This window comes from Helicoverpa armigera, chromosome 10 (genome assembly GCF_030705265.1).
Source record: "Helicoverpa armigera isolate CAAS_96S chromosome 10, ASM3070526v1, whole genome shotgun sequence".
In the NCBI taxonomy this organism is placed as follows: domain Eukaryota; kingdom Metazoa; phylum Arthropoda; class Insecta; order Lepidoptera; family Noctuidae; genus Helicoverpa; species Helicoverpa armigera.
The window spans coordinates 2603242-2623885 of NC_087129.1; the positions used below are offsets into that span (position 1 = coordinate 2603242).

The 20644-nt window shown below is 36.6% G+C and overlaps 1 protein-coding gene across 13 annotated transcripts in view; it reads right to left on the reverse strand.

Moving 5' to 3' along the window:
- LOC110374410 (teneurin-m) overlaps positions 1-20644 on the reverse strand; it is a 410181-nt gene that overhangs the window by 131926 nt on the left and 257611 nt on the right. For 9 of the 13 annotated variants that reach the window (XM_049840849.2, XM_021332103.3, XM_049840847.2 and 6 more), the window contains one exon: positions 7196-7396. The exons of 1 other annotated variant lie outside the window; for it this stretch is intronic. In XM_049840849.2, the coding sequence (XP_049696806.2) occupies positions 7196-7396 (201 nt within the window). Of the gene's footprint in view, positions 1-7195; positions 7397-9945; positions 10210-20644 lie in introns of those variants that run through there. 3 more of the 13 variants (XM_049840853.2, XM_049840851.2, XM_049840855.2) reach the window with 3 other exon arrangements.

The following is a 20644-nucleotide window of genomic DNA, read 5'->3' on the forward strand; positions in this document are numbered from 1 at the left end:
TTTTACTTGACGTACTACATTGTGAAGATGGAATTTGATTTTGTTGTTATCGTCTTGAAACGACACGTAACTTTACTTTTGCCGCGTCTTGTTTTTGTCACACGTTCGGACTGAACAGTTTTTGTGGCTGTTTTACTTCATTTGTCTGATGTAGGTCTTAGTTGGGACTGGTTTTTCCTAACATTTCTTTTCCTAATGTTATGTTAAGGTCTTTATTACATCGTTTTGTCTTTCTGTCTCGTGATAACTGTATCAGCAAAGTAAATAAGCCATTCGCAGTGAAGTATTTTTTACCTACAACCATAACTATACGACAATGTAGCAATCATTTCAATTTTTACCAGACACCTCTTAGAAAAGAGGAACAAGGCATCTGCTTTGAAAGTACAACATTAATCTTCCCCTCGGAAAAATCAAAAATCCATCTTATGTTACGGAAATAAGGACTATATACGTAGCAAAATAAATTGTACAAAAATGGGGAGAATCTTTTGCAGGGCGTCAAAATTGCTACTTTCGCTTATATCCTTCCTTTGTATCGGCGTTGCCTCAATGCACTCACTGTTTCAATTTTTATCAATAGATATTGTACTAAAACATATTGCCACTTGCAAACTTCGACGATATAAAATACAAATTGAATATGTATGATGTTGGATGAATAAGCTTTATACAAAAAACGAGGGGATGAGAACATTTTAAATCTATTCAACTATGTAGGTACAAACAAATCGCTTTTGTCTTTCAAACTACAAAAATGGCACTATAAATACTATTTAAAGAGGACTCAGATTAGTGTCCTGTCTAAAACGTATATTCACGTACAAAACACCCAACTATAACAATTCCCAATTTTCGATTGTTCGAACGGTATCAGACTGCTGGTGAATATTGTCGATATTTTATTACTTATTCAGCACCGGATTCCATGCTTTTGTCTTTGTATAAAATACTATGGCCACTACCACCGCTCGAAGCAATATTACTCAGCATTACGTTCAAAATGAGCCGTTAACGTTGTAAGAGCTACTCGATGTTTAGCTATACTTTAAGCTTTATTGAAGAGTTCGTGGTCATAATAATGATTAATAGGTATTTTAGCTATTGAAACTGCTTTGCTTTTATGTTGTTCGTAAAGTGTGGTCTTGTAAAGTTCTTTTTTGTTTTGCTAGCTGGTTGGGAAACAATTGATTACAGTTTTGAAAGGGATGGGTAAGTTTTCAGTTGTGCTTTTATTATTATTTGGTTATTTGGAATACAAACTAGGGAAGAAAGAGAGTTTGCTTAGAAAATAGGGATCGGAAGAGAAAAAGTGAGATTATGTTGCTGATTATGACGTGATAAACAATTCCATTAATACTTACGTTAAATACAGAAGAAGCTAGTTTATGTTTAGTCTACCGAGTGCTAACTTAACTCCGCTGGGTGCAAACAAAACAATAAGTAAACAATTACGATCAATCAATTGAATACGTCTAACATCGGTAGAATTATTTGAACTAAAATGATCTGCATAAGTTACCAAAGTTTGTTGTTATTAAAATTTTCATACAGCTCACTACTTTGCATACTACAGTAGGCACGTAACACGAATATTAGAATTTAATAAAGTAGAGCACGTTCTAATTAAAGCAGATTATTTTGTTCTAATTATCAAAATGAAATAATAAAAGCTTATTTAATAATCTCGCGTGTTTTTATTTCTGTCTAAGTAATTGAGTTTCGTTAGCAAGATTGTAAATATTATTTTGATACCTCGAAAATCTGTTATATAATTTTGATACGTTTTAATTAAAAACATTTAATATTGTTGCTTTTAAGTAAACGTAATTGGGTGCAGAATACAAAGGCGTCTTGTTTAATAAATTGCTTAATTTATGTAGTTCTTTGAATACGGCGCGTTGGTTTACATTGGTCTGAAACCGCTGGACGTAAACTTAGCTTAGACAAAGGATGTTGCCGACTGAATCATGTCTGGCTTCGACGGGATGTGAACTATCGACAAGCTGAAGACGTGGAAAATGTTCCCTACAGTCTTCTGCCCCAACCGATATTTTCATTTAAGTTTGAAAATTGCTAGCGCTCGCCCGCGCAACTCGCAAATTGTACTGGAATAGGGATCGATAATAGGATTGTAGGTGCGATTTTCTTTCGCCAAGATGACTGGAGTGTAAATCTTTCTGATAGAAAAATTTCGGAAATTGTCCTGGAGATTTATCGGTGCTCCTGCCGCCGCTGTCGAGCGCCACGGTAAATTGTCTTTTGATATTACACTGACGTTGGATGGGTTATGGAGTTAGTACGTTAGGATGAGGGAAAAGTTCGCGTTATTCCCTCTAACAGTTACGGTCTTAGTGATATTGACATCGGCAAAGGCCTTATGTTATCGATGAACGACGACGCGAGCAGTTTGAGTAGGCAAACGATGTTGTAAAACTAAAAAAATATGCACGCTAAAACGTGGGTTAATACAAAATCCAATGTAATTCCATTTTAAATAACAAAGTCAAAATAATTAATAAATTATTATATATTCGCATTAATTTGCAAAAGTAATTAATAGTCTTTTCTTTTTAGTTAATGTGTAAACTACAGAAATAATAAAGTCATTATCATTAAATAATCGACGGTAATGAGTTTACGTTAAATAATTACCGAAAAATAGTGAAACCCTCGCGAAGCTAAAACCTGCCTTCATTTTTAATTCCCGATTTAAATACATGGTTGATTAATCGTCAGTAATTTTGGCAAGGTCTAGCCAAAAATAAAAAGCTCCCTAGGTCCTTAACTGATTGTAATATAATAATAACGTTAACACAACAAATGTTTACCTCATAAATACAACGACTACAGAAATAAACATAAACAACAAATCTATTAACGATACTCCAAGAATACACACGAAATACGTTCATTCCAATCCCAAATATATGAGTACTTTCTAAACCTTTCAAACTCAAGATTATTACGTTGCCAGCCTTTGAGCCTTCAAAGGAAAAAAGATTTACATAAAAAGAAACTTCCAGTCTCCTAAATTATGATTCAATTAGTATTAAAGGATTGGTCTCTCAAAGGACTCGTACTTTTTCGGGTCTGGCGACTTGGTACTCCTTTGTGCTTTCGACCAAACTAAGAAGGTTGTAGCTTTGTGCCATGGTTTGTCGCATAAAGCTTTTGGTACAAATTACAAGCGGATTTATTTGTAAGATGACGATATGACTAAATGTAGGCGGAACATGATGAATTGATTTTCGTTTTGCTTTTTACTGTAGGGTATTCCCCAGGGAGCTAGCTTTGGACTACTTTATGTGTATATTGACGCTTCCCGCTCGGAACTTGTCCACGGGTCACACGAAAGCAGTAAAAGATTTCAGTTCATTACGCATTACAGTATTTCTTTCTTCGTCCACCGTTTTCGGGTGAATTTTACGCTCAATGTACTGTGAAAATCTACTCTACTGTCGTCCCTTTGGTACAAAGTCCTTTGTAATATACTCCCAATCGCTTGTGTTTCTAAGACACCAATATCGGGAATTAAATGGGAATTCGACTGATGATTATATCTTAAGTGACGTTGAAAAGGCCATTAAACTTTTTTAAATCAACTTCCGTATTAAATGTTTAACCATTTTGAAATCGGAAGGAAGATCGCTGAGCTCTTTTTATCTCCTCAAAGATGTAATGATGGCTTTACAAAAAAGCCTTCCCCAAGTATGTTTCTGTTCAACTTCGGAGGGGGAACATGTCATGATCTTTCTTTTATTTTTGATCACATGAAACTCAAGCCTGCGTTTGTCACAACTAATACTAGGTATTTGTTTGACTAACCCCCCGAGATGCTCGGATTAAGTGACGAATTATATAATTTTTTTCAGCTCGTCACAACCTCGCGATTATTCCGCTCCGTCCGTGAGTTTGAGATATTCGTCTTGAGGATTAAGGGGATGTCTTGAGCGAACGAAATTTCACAGTATCCCCTTGATGGATGAATACGGAAACATTAATTCCGCAATTTCGGGTGTAAAATAGTGAAAGATGCGAGAAGCAGCGCTACGCTCGAGCTAATAACGTCATACACTTTCTATCTATTCTTATACATTTACTAATAGATTAATGATCCTTCGTAACACTCATTCCACATTTGTTTTGTTAAGTCCAACTCGACGCGATCATTAAAACAGGACGGCACCATATGGAAATTTAAAAAGGCATTCATTCATTAAACAAACACACATAAAATTTAACGAAGCGCTGCCATATTCGTTAACGAATTTCCGGCTTTCATTATGATTATCCCACGGTTACTGAAACACTATGCATATGCGTCTCTTTCTAGTACAGTAGTTGGGATTAAGAGTGAGCGAGATAAATATTGGTTTGTAATTCAGAAATTAAGCGGGATCCATCTATCGGTCGGCGATTCGTCACAAGCATGCGTTTAATGGCGGCAATTAAAGGCGACATTCGGTAGGTTTACCGAAATATCGCGACATAAAAACGTCATTGTTACCGCGTATCAAATTGTTTAACACATTCGTTGGGCGAGATCACATTTACGACTTGTCGCCTGTTTATGACGGCTATTCGAGCGATTTGTGATACGCCACCGTTTTTAAGCGGAGCCTATTGAGTCTTTTATTGTTTGACATAGGCCAATTAACAAAGGACCAATTCATTAATTGGTCCTTTGAGTTTATGTTTAACTTATGAAAATAACCGTAATGAAATAAGTTACTTCTGTTGATGTCTACTTTAGGTTAATTAATTAATCTTCCAACAGAAAACCAATTACCACCTTAAAACAACAGACAAGGGGCATTGGTAGAATGTATTGTTGATATATAGCTAATTTAAATAATGAGCCATTTATTATGCAACAAGGCATACTGTATGTCAACAAAACATGTTCATTCAAGTGAAACCACTACACTAAACTACCTTATTACTTATGTTAATGTACGTCCGTTGGCTAAGACAGAAAAACGTTAAATAGGATCGTATCACTTAGTTTAATTAACGAGTGGAAATGAACTCGAGTGACACAGGACGACCCAAATTAAAGATGAAACGTTACATCCATTACGTAAGGACAAATTATCCGGAATTTGGTGAAAGCAAAACACAAGCGGAATAAATTCTAGACCGCAAACAAAGGTCGGCACAAACCGCGGAACGACAAATGTTGTACTAAACGACAAATAAAAGCTGCGATAGTTTAAATTAAATTGGGACCCCAAAAACTGTATGTAAACAAACATTGGACCCAAATTTTCAACTGAAAAGTTTTGAGGGACGAAAGTGAAACATTGAAAACACGCGGTCGGTATCGGAAACGTTCGCTAGTAATTTGTATTTACAAGTTATAACTAACGCTATTGGAAGCAACACGTAAACATTTGACCTGAAACAGGGAAATGTAAATGTTGCCTCGTTTGGACAATTCGTTACGAGTTTGTACTTAAATTAATCAGGGATTTTATTTGTGTTTGACTATCCCGTTTCAGTGAATTGAAGGTAGCTCTAATAATTATCTTTTGTCTATCATTAACGTGGAGCTTATGGAAATGTTATATGGTACTGTTGCAAACACAAGCTAACATTACCATAAAAGTATTAAAGGCATCACTTTACACGTTTATTTGTGAAAATAGTACAGTAGCACCTATTGTTTTGTACAAAGACTGTAAATTGCAAACAAATTAAAGAGATAATCCCTACAACTTACGTGGCTCTGAATAAAATACCAAATAACGTCGACCCACAAACGCAGTCGATTCAAATCACACCGAGAGAATTCCAATTAAATTGCATTTCAATGAAATCTAGGACGATTATAGAATCCAATGGTTTGCAAATTAAAACCGGAACTCCCTAGGATTTCCTGTTCAATTTTCATGGAGCACGACACGATAAAAATCCATTAGGAAACCGTCGCGAGAGGCCTCTGTGACACAGTGCTTTGCTAAATGAATTTAGGGGACCGCTGGAAGCGATATTAACGGGGAAAAATTAAAAGTCTTACGTCAAAAATTTCAACATTTTCGCCTAAAATATTTTAATTAAATCCGACGCTTTCATGCACGCTGAACAACATTATGAAACCCCACATTACGGGTTGATGCCATTACATCGATTTCTATATTCCGAAAGCGGCTATAAATATTGGAGTTGTAACTGCAAAATTTTAAATAATTCCGTTCGTGCTAGTGTACTGGTCTAGTAGCCTGTAAAATAAAAATATCCTTTCCAGTGACAAGGGTCGATATCCAGGACTGGCATAATGCGATTCCGTAGCAATCACATGCTTCATTTTGCATTCCAGCAAACACTTTTACCGCGGCGTCCTCACAGCCTCCGACACGGGAAGCGGTGGCCCTTCGGCTTTGCCGTTTAAATTCTAATAAATAACGTTAGCAGAATATCTGCAGGAATTTTGGATTGAAAACCTCTTTGATTTAAACTGTTGAAAAAGATGAGTTGGAAATAAAATATGAGAATTGAGACATAAACTACAGAAGATTACGTTACCTCGACAGAAACCTTCTAAGTGAAGTAGGTGTCAAACATATAATACGGTATTATGCCGTTTGTTAAGTAAAAGAAATAAAACCACACAGTCTTAGTAATATGAGATGTAAACCAGAATGAAACAACTTTTACCCTTCGGAAGAACAAACGCTAATTACTTTCGACACATTAAATGTAACTTAAACTGTTTCACAAGAGTTACATTACTTCGCCACGTGGAGATTTCATTATGAACAAAAAGTCTAACCAGCTGTCAGATTATTACATCCTTCATTAGGAAAGATTTAGAGTATGATAAGTGGAAGGGAGAAAGGAATTGATGACGACTATAAAATGCGGTAATTCCTAATTACCTACGGACAAGTGTAAATTAAATTGGGATACATGCGAAATGGTATGAGTTTCACCCGTAAATGCAGAATCCTTTAAATGTGGTATATTAATCGTTCTATCGCTCTAAGGTTTGCTGTTAGAGAAGCCTTTCTATATTATCTGTGTACTGCCTAAATAAACAATAAAAAATATTCTTCGTCTTATATTTGTGTTAAAGTTATCTATAACAGGCTTCAGTGTGTTACCTCGGCCCCACGTTCGCCTTTGAAAAATCTGGGGCTTAATAATCCCGTGGTCTGGTAGGGACATACAAGTATAATATAATTAAACCTACCGTTATGGAGCAAGGTGGAGTCCCTAGCGAGCGGCAACTCCGAGTCGGTGAGAGTGGCGTCGGACGCGTTGTCGGACGCCGACGTGGGCGTAGCGGGAGCGGTCGGCGAGTCGGAGAGGCCGCTGCGCGCGCGCCGCCGCCCGCTGCCGCTGCTTGAACCGCTACCGCTGCCCGAGCCGTACGGGTGCAGCCGGCCCAGGCCTGGGTGACAGAGAGATGGCTTAAAGCTTGCTCATGATATAAGGTATCCATGTGTGTAAAGGTTTGAGGCAGAGATGGGTAGTTGAGAAGGTCATAGGTGGTGGAGAAGGTGAGAAAAATCTCGAGGATTTAGACGAGGGAATGTTTCAAGAATATTTATAAGAAATACTAAATGAAGTTATAAGTAAGTAAACCAAAAGTAATACAGCAACACTGTCTGGTAATAATAATAGGACTGCATACATCCAGACTGAAATAACCAATTTGCGAGCTATATTTACATTATGAAAGTTAGCCTCGGAGGTACTCGAAGTAAATCCTAATGAATTATGTAACATTTCATAAAGCTGAGCTCAAACAAAAGAATATCAATAACACATGACAAAGAAAAAACTTGAAACACCCAGAGAATACATTTGAAGTAGACATTTCATACATATCCTGCATTACGTATAAATAAAGGCGGTACCTACTATCGACAATAAATAAAAAAAGAAAAAGAAGCCGCATAACGAAGTCGGAACGAAAGGACAAAAATAATTAGGAATAATATGGCTTCCGAACATGACAAAGAGTACAATAAGGATGCTCAGTGAAATCATTTCAATGTTGGGAATAAAAATAAGAAAGTACTCGGTAAACTTAGACGAGATCAAAGTAATGGAGGTATTGATAGAAAGATCAAAATAAGGTCAATAAGGTAGTCTATACAGAAGAGTGTATTTTGGAACATTACATGTAATAGCCAAAACGGTGGTAAGAAATAAGACATTCACTGTGAAAATATGATGTTAAGCAATATGCGTATAAATATTCGTTGTTCGTTGAAGGGTGGTAAAGGATGATGACGATAAACGTATATTCAAGTACCCGTGAAGCTAAAACTTTATTTCGCACTAGAATGAATAGAAATTTATTCACAGCTTAAAAATGTCGAGTAAATTTATATTTTCCAACACATAATAAAACGAATAATTCACTCCGAAGCCAGAACTGAATTAAAGTAAAAAGAAATCTATGTCGTGATTAAAAAGGGCAAAGCCAGCTCGGAAGTATGCTAACCTCATTAACGTTATTTATTTATATTTTCCTTCTATTTTAACCGGAGTCGTACAGTAATCGTATGAGATCATTAGGGAAAAGTATCGAAAAGAAATAAACGGGCCATGGAAGAACTCTTGAGATGTAAAGAGGAAACTTTTTAATTTAACGCAAATATCCCGGGAGGCCCACTCAAAGGAATGGAAGAAAATAAAATTAGTTTCGGTTCGGCTTCATTACTGGACTTGGATAGCGGAATGCTGGCTGCACCAAGATTTTTGTCTGATGAACTGCAGATTTTTTACAAAGAATTTGATGAGTTGGAGTTTTGGAAAAACTTTGGATTTGTACATTAAAGTTGAAAAGAAAGATCACGGTGAGTTATTTCTATTCAATGATGTTACAAAAATCTTAATCAAAGTACATATTGCGGTAGTTCAAATTTCTCTATTGTATCTTGCGGCACTTCAATAACTAAAAAAACTACACTATCAACAACCGATTAAAACAAACGTTAATTGGGTCACTATGGGTACCACTATTCGTTAACGCTGTTGAGCAATCTTTGAACCCATTATTACTAATTACGTTCATTATTCCATGCCATATGGTAGAACCATGCGTGACTTAAGTGATTTCAACACTCTGTTACATGCTGCTAGCATTTGAATGCGATCCAATGTTAATGTAGCACAGCTTTAAAATTATCACCTAATTAGAGAGATTTAATAAATTAACAATAAATACCGGGACATCTTTTCACACACACTCGGTTAGTACCATGGTAAGTTTGTTAATAACTTGTGTTATGGGTGCTAACACAACTGATAAATTATATGTAGCTATACAGACCACGGCCAACAAGCGTGCTCATCACACAAATGTCGACCGAACCGTACATCGAACCCGGGACCTCAGGTCCGGCAGACCGGCAACCATTGCGCCATCGAGGTCGTCAAATTCAAAAAAACATCACTGATTGGTCAGATTCAGTGTTCATTTTAGATTCCAGAAGTAGTTAATTAAGGACTGGTGGAACCCTTTGGTGAAAATAAAAGACAATGAGCTCGTTACGTGGAAATTTTTGCCAAGTCCAACCCCCTTTCCCGTTGTGGCGGGAGGAATAGATAAGGAATGCTAATTGAAAACGAGTTGCATTGTAATGACTGCATTTCGTGTTTTTGGGGTTATGGAAATGGACTTTTCAATTGCTTGTTTTATTTCTCCTGTGCCTGTTTATATTATAAAGAAGTTGATTTAGAATTTTAAGAGCCAATTGAGATTTTTTAAAAGAAATACCCATCATCATTTAAAAGAAATATTCATCCATACATAGTGTTGTTCGTTTTTTTTTTCATAACTAAAAATAAGCTTTTGTTTCGGATAAACTAAACCTGCCGTTTAAGTATTCAATAGAATTCCGTTGTCACATCCATTGAGTTTGAATGTTTAATTATAATAAATTAACAGCGTTCCTGTAATTTGATAATTTTAAGCTGATTACATACCTTTGTACTTTTAATTAATCAATATTGGATATTTGGTGTTTGATCATCCAACGTATCTATTGTTAGGTTTAATCACTGGCTGGGATTAATTACCTCACTGTTTCCACGTAATTGTAAATAGAATAATATTTTTAGGTTCGAACTGTTTATCTTTTGAACTTTCACAATGCGAACTCGTAAAACAAGCTTGTTGAATTTCACTGCACAAATCACGTTCGTCCTTCAGATAAAGTGACGCAAAACTAATTCGCGCATCGTCCTCATGGATATTCTAGACTTCAGCGGCATCAGGCGTGGGCAGAGGGGACTAACATAAATAAAAATATTGTCTGTTTCCTCTTTCGGTGATAATGTCAGTGATAAGAGGTCGGCGCAGGACGTCCGCGGTGATAACCGTTGACCGGTCAATTTTAATGAAACGAACATTGTTTTAAATGTAAAACAGCTTTGTTAATATAGTAATCTATGTATGTTGAGTCACGCTGATACCGAAATAGTGACAGGAGTGGTACTCACGATTTTGAATGCGACTGCTGATGCAACGCGGAGAATGGTTTATAAAAATAGACTTTCTTTTAATTTTGTGACAGTTACTATCTGTTAAAGTTTTCAAGCAGCCGTTGATAGATAGAGAGGTTATTGACATAATTTCAGCGGAACGATGCTATATCAAGCCGTATCGGGATTAAAATGTATAAAAAATATTGCACAATTAGTGGCGAATTGCCAGCGTACCGAACTACCCGGAAAAATGACGTAAACAACATAACTTTTATCTGCAACGCGAAACATATTTCAATGGTAACAATGATTCATAAACGACCAATTTCCAACTCCGTGCAAACTAATCCCCTACAGATTCAACTCAAAAACGGTATTACAATGAAAAAAATCTATACAACGTAGTAGTGAACTCATAAATATACAATTGGTGGGTTGCTTACCTAGCTGAATCACGTCTACTGCGCCAAAAATACACAAAAAAGAACGAAATATACATAGAATAAAACGCAAAATCCTTTTTCCGCACGTATTGTTGCCAGTTCGTTACTAGGAGAAAGAAAACTACGATTTGAATTCGACAAAGTCGCATAAACGAACTGACAAATCTCCTCCCCGGGGACACAGTTACAATTGGTGCAAAAAAGAGGCATATAGACAATCGTTACTGCACACCCCTTGAGAACGTTGACATCGCATATTGATTTATCGATAAACTAAATTAGGAATTTTATGGATGCGATAATATGGAGTCAGCTTATGATCTAGTGATATTGGAGATTTACCTAGCTGCATTTTTTTTTAGTTTTTTCTTTAAATATACTTTTAATAGTGGTATATAGGTAATTAAAGTTTGTAAGTGCGTCGAAAGATAAGAAGAAAACCGAGTTTGCAAATGTATTTTTTTTTTAAAGAACCTAGGTAGGATATACAGTAAAGAACAGGTAATTTTGACAGTTGACGAATTATTATAATTTGAGAATAATGCGATATGATTTGTATCATCAAAATATTTCGACTTCCGTAAATATCAAAAATAACTCTTTACCTTCAAAAACATTTTGAATATTAAACGTGATGAATAAGGCTCATAAAGGGATAAAACAGAATATCTAATAAATTCGCTATAAATACACATAGAACCGCTTCAGATGAAAAATAATACTTCCTCTCATATAGCGTACGTTTCCACGTCACTCAAGATTCATTTCATTTGTCCAGAGTTGTACAGCTTTTTTTCCTTATGTAAATCAATATGACTTCCCAGGGTCCCTTCAGATATAATATTCTAAACACGGTGGCCCGCGTTAAGGCAAACGTAGAAATTTGTCACATGAGCGATGGTTCGCCTACGTGTTTCGTCGTCCAAATCCCAAATATAATCCGTCGCAGTTCAAATATAACACACCTTTATTACTTTAAAGAGAAAAGCTTAAATCCAGCGCGGCGTCCTTCGGGGATTTCATATTTCATACGGGAGCGGACGTGGATTATCGTGCGAATTTATGTCTTAGCGTTCTAATCAAAAAGTACGCTTTCTGTCGACTGCCGCGCGCTCCGCGTTTAGTGTTGTAGTTACGCAAAGTGAGACTGTATGATTTCATGCCAGCAAAAGTAAAGAAGGTTGACAAATAGGTCGGGCGTGCCGATGTTCAGTTTTATTAAAATTAAAATGTTCTATCGTGACATTAATAAAATGCGCTAAGGTTTAGAATCGCTTGCGCATCGCCGTTTAAATTTACAACGGGAACACGAGGGATAAGTTGAACATTTTTATTATCATCGCGCTAGTTTATTGCGTCTCGAGTTTGAGCATTAGAAATAATCTTCAATATGGGGTGTATTATTTACGTTTCCGAGCTTTAGAGGTTTGTCGGGAACAGAAAATTGTCAGAGAGGTATTAATGACAGCTTCTCTGTCAAGCAAATAAATGCAGATCGAAATAGACGTTTCCGATATGGAGGGAAAACGTTTACGGAGGCGAAAATTTCAAAAACAAAGCGAACGATAAATCTGTCGGTCCGGAGCAAAACAGCGGAGTCGAAGGGCCCGTCCACAGTCGTAACTCACTCCACGTACAATTTTACCGACAATTTATTCGACATGAACTGTACTTGTCAAATGCTGACGTTTGCGTATCGGAGGAATAAATGATAGACATAAAAGAGTGGCTGGAGACAAGCGCGAATTAGATATTGTGGTCACGTAGGAGACGCGACACGACGGAGGCGCAATCTTCCACGAAAGAATTACATTTACCCAAAACATGGCAAAATCTTGAGTAATTCAATGCATACATTCGATGAATAGAAGCATAGCTGAAGGAAGCTTTTGAAATGTGTGACACGATGGCGCGTAATATTATTTATCAAACAATAAAAAGAAAAAGAATAACAAATTCGCGTTGGAAATAAATTCTGCGTTCAGTTGATTTAGTGATTGGATTTGGTGCGAAACTCTATAACTCCCGACACAGCTTGTTCAATAAATTATGACAGAATAGAATCGGTAGGTATCTGAATGGAGTTTATTGTGCCAACACATGATTCATAACAGATACAACATAAAAAACTTTTTCTACTTTATTACGCATTAGAATATTTTATTTGCGATGTTGAATGTTGGAAACATGTTTTAATATGTAGCACTTGTTTTTAATGTTAAAAAAGTAAACCACAAATATCAGAATGGTAATCTTTTATTGTACATTACTTCTACATCTTATAATAAACATAAACATTTGGTTTAACCTTTATTTATTTGTTTGTTTACTTGGTTTATCTTCATTCGCTTTTATGGGTATAAAATAAATATGTAACCCCTGTGTTTTCACAAGTGCGGTAGTAATGGCTATATTTGTGTGTCTAGCAGTTGTCTTAATCATATAAAATTGAACGGCGACAGCTTATAAGCCTCTAAATCCCAAACGTACAATCACAGCTCCACACACGATGATTGGGAGTCATCCGAAACTTAGATCCGAAAATCCCTACAGCGAGTGTTTGTTTTTGATTTTTGTCTAACGAGACAATGGGGAAATGATGAGCACTGTGCCGTACGTCGCCTTTGGGATTTCACCCCATACCCACCCTCGTGCTGTAACACCAATCAACTTTGAACTTTATATGGTCGAAGTTAGAGTTGGAATTTGTTTTTAATGATTATGGAGTTGGGACGTTTTTTTGCCGGCGTGGTCACATATGGCGTCGAACGGGCCACGCAGAGTGACGGCATGCCACTCGAGGGACCAGGATTGGCCTCCAGTACTCCACGGGACATTCACTATGTCGTTGGACATTGGAGTTGTGACGAGATTTAAAAATCACGTGAAATTGCTGTTTTCTGGGCTCGTTTTATGAGGTTTTTAACAATAATTAGTAAGAATGGTTCATACAGGTTGATTATGGTCATTCTGATGACTTAGAGAGTGTCAAATTTTAGTAACTAGATTATGATTTATATTAACAATTAATCAAATATTAATAACTTTAGAACATGATACGAATAATCGGCTTACGCAAGTCAACCCGTCAAATCTTAATTAACTAGTCTTTTGTCACAACTACGATCGGTAACGAGTTCCATACGCCTTTATAGTGAGCTTACAAGCACACCGCAGCATCATTTACGCAATTAGAGCAACGAATCAATGGCCCACTAAATTAATAGCAGCAGTCACTAAATTAGTGGATTAGTCGATGCTAACCGAAAATCGATGAGATACGTTCATGTTTCGCTAATTAGACGTTCTTGTTTACCTTTGTAATTATTTGACATCAAAGTGTAGGAGATATCTTGTCAACTTGCTTCGTGGGCAAGTGTGCAGAAGTTCAGATGACATGAGTTATTTTCTCATAAAGCATCTTAAAAATTGACGGCTTGTTTACAAGTGTGTGTGTTAAAACATTGCAGACTGCATCGTGGTGTGCGTATATGAATGTGAAGCGTTTAATTCATCAATATTTAGTGCATCAACACCGTTCCAAATATCCATGCATATGCATACAATTACAGTCCACCCGCTAACACCCTAAAACCGCCGCAGTAACCCGTTTCTGTCACTCAACTAATATTATTTGTGGGCCATGATAAATTGCTGAAACAGCTGATAAATTCGCCGCTAGGTAAATTGCAATGATTTTACGATATCACTAGAATGTGTGATGATATTTTAATACTGGCATTTGGACAGCTCATTTATCATACAGGTCAAGGTACTGTAAGGTCATTGCATGAAGGATGTTTGGGGTTACGCGAATCGGGGAAGGTGGGGCGACGATTTTTATAAGACGGAGCGTGTTTGGTGCAAGAGACATGGACATCGTCAGTGGCGTGCTCTCTCATGGGTTACGCACTTTTTTGGAATGGAAAGCCTCTGATAATTGACCACGATACACTGTAGAAACTATATAAATAAAGTTTTTTGTATATCAAGAATTAAAGGTTCCTACTGAGGGTGACTTGCGATATAATTTACAAACTTAAAGAAACTCCACAATTGAAACATGGCAACTGTCATTGCATTCACAAAGAATGCTCCATCTTTCTTAACCGTTAGCAATTCTTCAGAATGACGCACTAGGGAGTAATCCCAAGTTGGCCTACTGAATCTGTCTGTTACCGTCAGAGACTGGCGTATCGCGAACTCAAACTTAGTGATTTATTTACGCTGCTGTATTGATCGAGTATGAAGGTACATTTAGGGAGAAACGGGGTCAAGTTGGAAGGATACACTCCATGTCATTTTGTTTGTTTTACACGAGCAAATAATCTGAGAGATTTGATTGAGTTGCGTTCTTGGAAGGAGGGTTGTTTGATGACTGCGGAAGATCTAGTTTGCTGTATTGAGGTATCTATGTAGAGTTGGTGTCTGCCTTTAAGAAAAGCGAGATTTCTTCTGTGTGACTATTTAAATATGCTGTTTCTAATTTTATATATAAGGTATTTACTTAAAGCTAGAAAAACATAACTCGCATTTTATTATAGGTGAACTTGAACTGAAGGGAAAAGGCCAACAGCTGATCATGCGCGCGCAACTACATAACTTAAACTCTACCTGTATTAAGTATTTTAATATTATGTCTTACTTACTTTAAAACAGATCTTGTTTAACATGTGGGTGAAGTATCGTACTACATATAACATACTCTTGCAAGACTAAGAAACTCAATAACGCAATAAAAACATGTTCTCCAAACAATCCCAAATTAACCCCAATACATCTTCAAGCTATTGACTGACATAATGTGGTCTTATTAATTTTGATTATGAATTGAAAGCACTTTCGATTCCGGGATAATTACATTAATTAGTAGAACATCGCTAATGACGCGGCGTTGGCATATGCTTGGTACCTACATAATTATGCTTTGCATGCATGTGCATATACCATTGATGGATTGTAACCAGCTTAATTACGTTACTGATCGAGTTCACATTAGCTATTAGGCCATTTATAGAGAGATGCAATTTTAAGCGCTAATAAAGCAGGAATGCTCATTTTGATGGAATTATTAGCGGTTGCGTTCTTGTTAAACGTTCATTGTAGGCTAAATATGTAAACTGCGCTAGATTGACCAGTGTATGTAGAAATGACCTAGTGATTTTGGCTGTAACGTTGGGTGGGTTTATTTCAATTTGTTTCGTCATAATTAAGTACTGTTTTGATTAATGTTAGGCTTATCCTTTATCTCTTTCTTCAATAATTAGATAGAAGATATACCTGGCTTTTGCCGCATAACGTGAGATATACTTTGCGTACTTGGATAAAAAGTCCGTAGTCATATTTAAAATTGGACAAAAAAAATACTAATCGGTTCAGCAGTGTGAGATTAGCGCATTCAAACAAGCAAACTCTTCAGCTTCCTAAAATTAGTATGAATTAGTATGAAGTATTGACAACAGAAGGTTCAATTAGTAATAATTCGCCAATTAACGAAGCGAACCCAGCCAATCAGGAGCAAGTCAAGACACAGAACCTTAATCGCAATTAGGAAGAAACCAATAAATAATTCAAATTAAAGTCGCAACTATCGAACTGCAGCTTTGTACCGGAGGTAAATAATTGAAGTAATTGTTGGGTCAAATCGGGTCAATTAATCATCGGATGCGGTCCAAAGCCGCATTATCAATTTATAAGCCGACCAAAATACTCTATGGCGTTCGGAACTCTAGTTTTCGGTCCGTTCAGCACAATTTTGGTCCTAACAATGTAGCTGATTTTAGACTAATACATATTTATGGAAACCAAGCTGTCGACCTATGACTGATGCGATGGATGATAACGTTTCGAAAAGTAACAGTCGGATTTTTGACTTAGCATATTGCCTTTATGGAAATGGTAATCCAGATATTCGAGCGATATAAAATAAGTGGGCTTCATTTATTTTTCAAAGTCAAAGAGGTCATGTTTCAAAGGTCTTTGACTCTTGAGTGATCAATGCCTTTAAAAAGCATTTTGACTTACAGATATCCTTAAAGAGCGGTAATTACTGAATACAAGATGAACACTTTTTGAGTGCAAAATGAAAATGCTCAAAAAACATAAACAAAATTTCGCACCAAAAATGTTAATAAAATAATCTCCCGGAGATAATCTGGATATATGGAAAGCAAGTGATTTAACAGCTCGCCACATCCGCCCGAGACCCCATAAAACGTGATAAGTAACGCAAGCCACCATAAACTCATGGATTCATCCCGTGGGACATAGCACTTAAGTGTCAATATCATAACGACGACACACTTCGAGGGCGAGTTGCGTTGGTGGTATGATAAAGACACAAAAAACCAGACCACTCAATTTGATCCCAGGATCTATCCAGATTAAGCCCCATACACCTATTATGCTACAGGTCTTAATAAATTGGATGGTCACCGCGTGGGTGATCCGATTCAGTTTACCTTCCTTTTACTATTTTTAGAGATTTCATTGATAAAGATGTTGCTCTAATTCCATTCGTATTCAATTCGATATTATAAAGGGTTTTATGAATAGCCCTCTGACATTTCAAATGATATAAAATTATTCAGGAATTTTCATACCTCGAGATGGCAATGACACGCAGATGTTAATTTTCTTCAGAACATAACCTCACGAACAGAGACAGCCTGACAAAAACAGTGACAGCCAAAAAAACAGTATCGTTCTAAATTCAAATGCGACGAAAAACTCATAAATATTATATCATTCGAGAGTGCAGCATGCTCCTAAAAGCGCACTAAAAAACCTTTGTCCCGTTTCAAACAATAAACCGAAATATCCGAGTGACTAGAGACGGAACATTCGAATGCAGTAAACTTTATCTTAATGTCTCTATACAGTTTAAAAATATCCCGTCCATATGTTTGGCTGCATTCGACACAACAACGTCCGTCGTTGTTTGTCGTCCCACTTTGTAATACGCGTGTATTGATGGCTGGATTTCATTGTTTTTTTGGCCTTTCAACTTGTAATATATAGAGTATGACGGCCAGCCACAGAGAAAAGGTTGTTTTAAAAGTTGAGCGCCGAAAAATCATAAAGCCTGTTCGTACCAACGAGAAACGTTTTGTCAATCTTTTTACGTTTATCCTATTATTGCGAGCGATTTTTGTGGTCAGTCAATCATGTTTCTTTCTTTGATAGCTTGTTACTCGGACCTTCACAGTAAAAAATAATGAAAATAAAGGACCATGGGCAAAAATGTATGAAGCCTGGGCTCACCCACCAACAGAGATGAGACCACTTTGAATATACTTGTAAAGCACTAAATATAAAAATGTAAACTCATTTTTGCGAAGAATCCATTGGGTTATTTTGCTATAAATATTTTTCTCCGACCATAAATAAACTAATATTCTGCAAAAAGTAATGCTGTTATGGCATTGTAGGTTTTGTTATTGAACACCTTTAACTAGTTTTAATTCCAGGTTTAATGTATACATAAAAAATAAAACAACTGCTAACAGTTAAAATTATTTTTGTTAACATTTCAATCAATACCAATAATAATGTCGTCTAAATATCCTGCCAGTGGATTAAATTGTGTGTGCCTTAGTTTCGTTATATAAATACCGAGGACAGTCCGTGGACGATTTTTTCTTTGTGCTAGAGATGGAGTCTCCTGATGTCTCCTATGGATGTTCCTGAGTTTATACGCCACCGACTTCTATGCCGATGCACCTAAGAATAGTTTTTTTTTTTGCTTTTCAGTGTTTTTGGGAGTCGGTTTTATTTTTTTGTAAAAAGTTTTTTATTTTTGGCTTTTCAGTGACAAGCATAGTTGTCACTATCCGCATTTGTGGAAAGTTCTCATCAATACGAATAATATAAGCCCAAACACGAGGTAGTTTACATATTCAGTTGTCGAGTTCCCTCGACCTTCTCCGGTCTCCATCATCAGGTCAGCTCCAAACCTTCACTGTTGCATAGTGTTATCAAACGTACACCTCATTGTCAAGTTTTTACCCTATGCACGCCTACAACTTTCGAAAGTTGCCCTCGATTTCTCAGGGTTTCCATCATCAGACCCTGACCTGGTGATGAAGGTGGTCCCATAATCCTAGCATAATCAAATCCTGCGAATTAGGTTTTATGTCATGAACAACCAAGCGCACTACGAATCCTAACAATTCTTTTTCTACAAAACCTGTTAAGGTGTATATCTTTTTTTTGCCATGGAATTGAAGGTAGTGCCCATAGTAAAAATTTTAGTACAGACAAAAACCTTCACAACGGCATATGCTATAACTCTGTTGGACAATGAGCCCAATTTGACTCATGGTCCTTTGGGCTATCGGTTTTGTGCTTTTGAAACATGAGTGACGTATTGGGGATAGTTTTTACAGTACCGAAATCTGACGAGTCAATTACATGCTTTTACTTTGTAATTTTATTTTTACGTTATATGAAATTCGCCTTTACAAGTATTCCAAGTAGTCACAGACAAACAAAGCAGCATAGAAAATATTTCTGTCTAAACAGCGACCAAACGGAGCATATCGTCCAATAAACCAGTCTAACAAACGCCCCTATTACCATTCCAAGTGCCGCCATTTTCGCGTATAGTTGCATAGGTAGGTAATAAAAGTAACGCACTGTCTTATCAAAATGCCACGGGTAATGTGATGCCATCGCCTACCATGCCGTAACATGCGACTGGGGACCCATCCAGTGTTACCAGACAATTCACGTTCAAATTCAAAATTTTCATGTATACCGATGACAGCTTAAGTTAGGGAGTTTTAAAGTTATGTATATTTTCAACATTTGTTATTTGCGGGGTGGCATTCTTTTAAGTAGAATCTTTTGGATAAAGAGTTTAGTGGTGAAAAGTTTTTATCATCATCATCATCATCAGCCTATAGCAGTCCACTGCTGGACATAGGCCTCTCATAAGTTTTTATAAACTTTAGCAATTAACTCCAAAAAAAAAGTTAACACAGAATACTAATGTTCATTACAGTCATCGACTGACTCATATCCGTTAACATTACAGATAAATAACTAGGTTATAATATGCGTATATACAGTGTACTGCTACAAAATACTCAACACATCACTAGGCTATAAATCACATCGATCAACGCACAAACGTACAATTTTTCGTCAAATCAACACTCCGTGATGTTCGCAAGCACAACCTTTCAGACCGCTTTGCTATCAACATACAGATATAATTGAATCGTTTACTCGCGAACTGGGTGATTTAACGAATGTTTGCGTCCCAAAGCGATTCCATATCGATTTATAAAAAGATGATTTGGTAAGCGATAAGATATAATTTGTTGATATTTCGGGTTGTTAGCTTCCATTCAAAATTTTTGTGAGAAATAATGGAGGCTGTTTTACCTACTCCTGATTTTCGGAATTTATACAGCAGTGTTTTGTTCAAAGCCTTTTTATATTGGGAGTTCAGGAATATTTTGAAAAGGTTTCATGATTTTTTGCGCGAGTTCAAATGCAAAGCATGCCACTAGAACGCGCGCTATGCTTTAAAAATATGCGCACTCGACAAGCGTGCACTAACTACACAACTTTGTCGTTTGAACATGACCCACTGCAAAACTCGAACCGATTCCGAATAAACAATTAAATAACACGGTCAACTTAAATAAAACACGTAAAATGTATTTTTAATTCATCCTCATTGCAAAATGCAAACTAAATAAAGAATCGAATCGAAATAACGACGGTGCGAATGCAAATTATTTAAT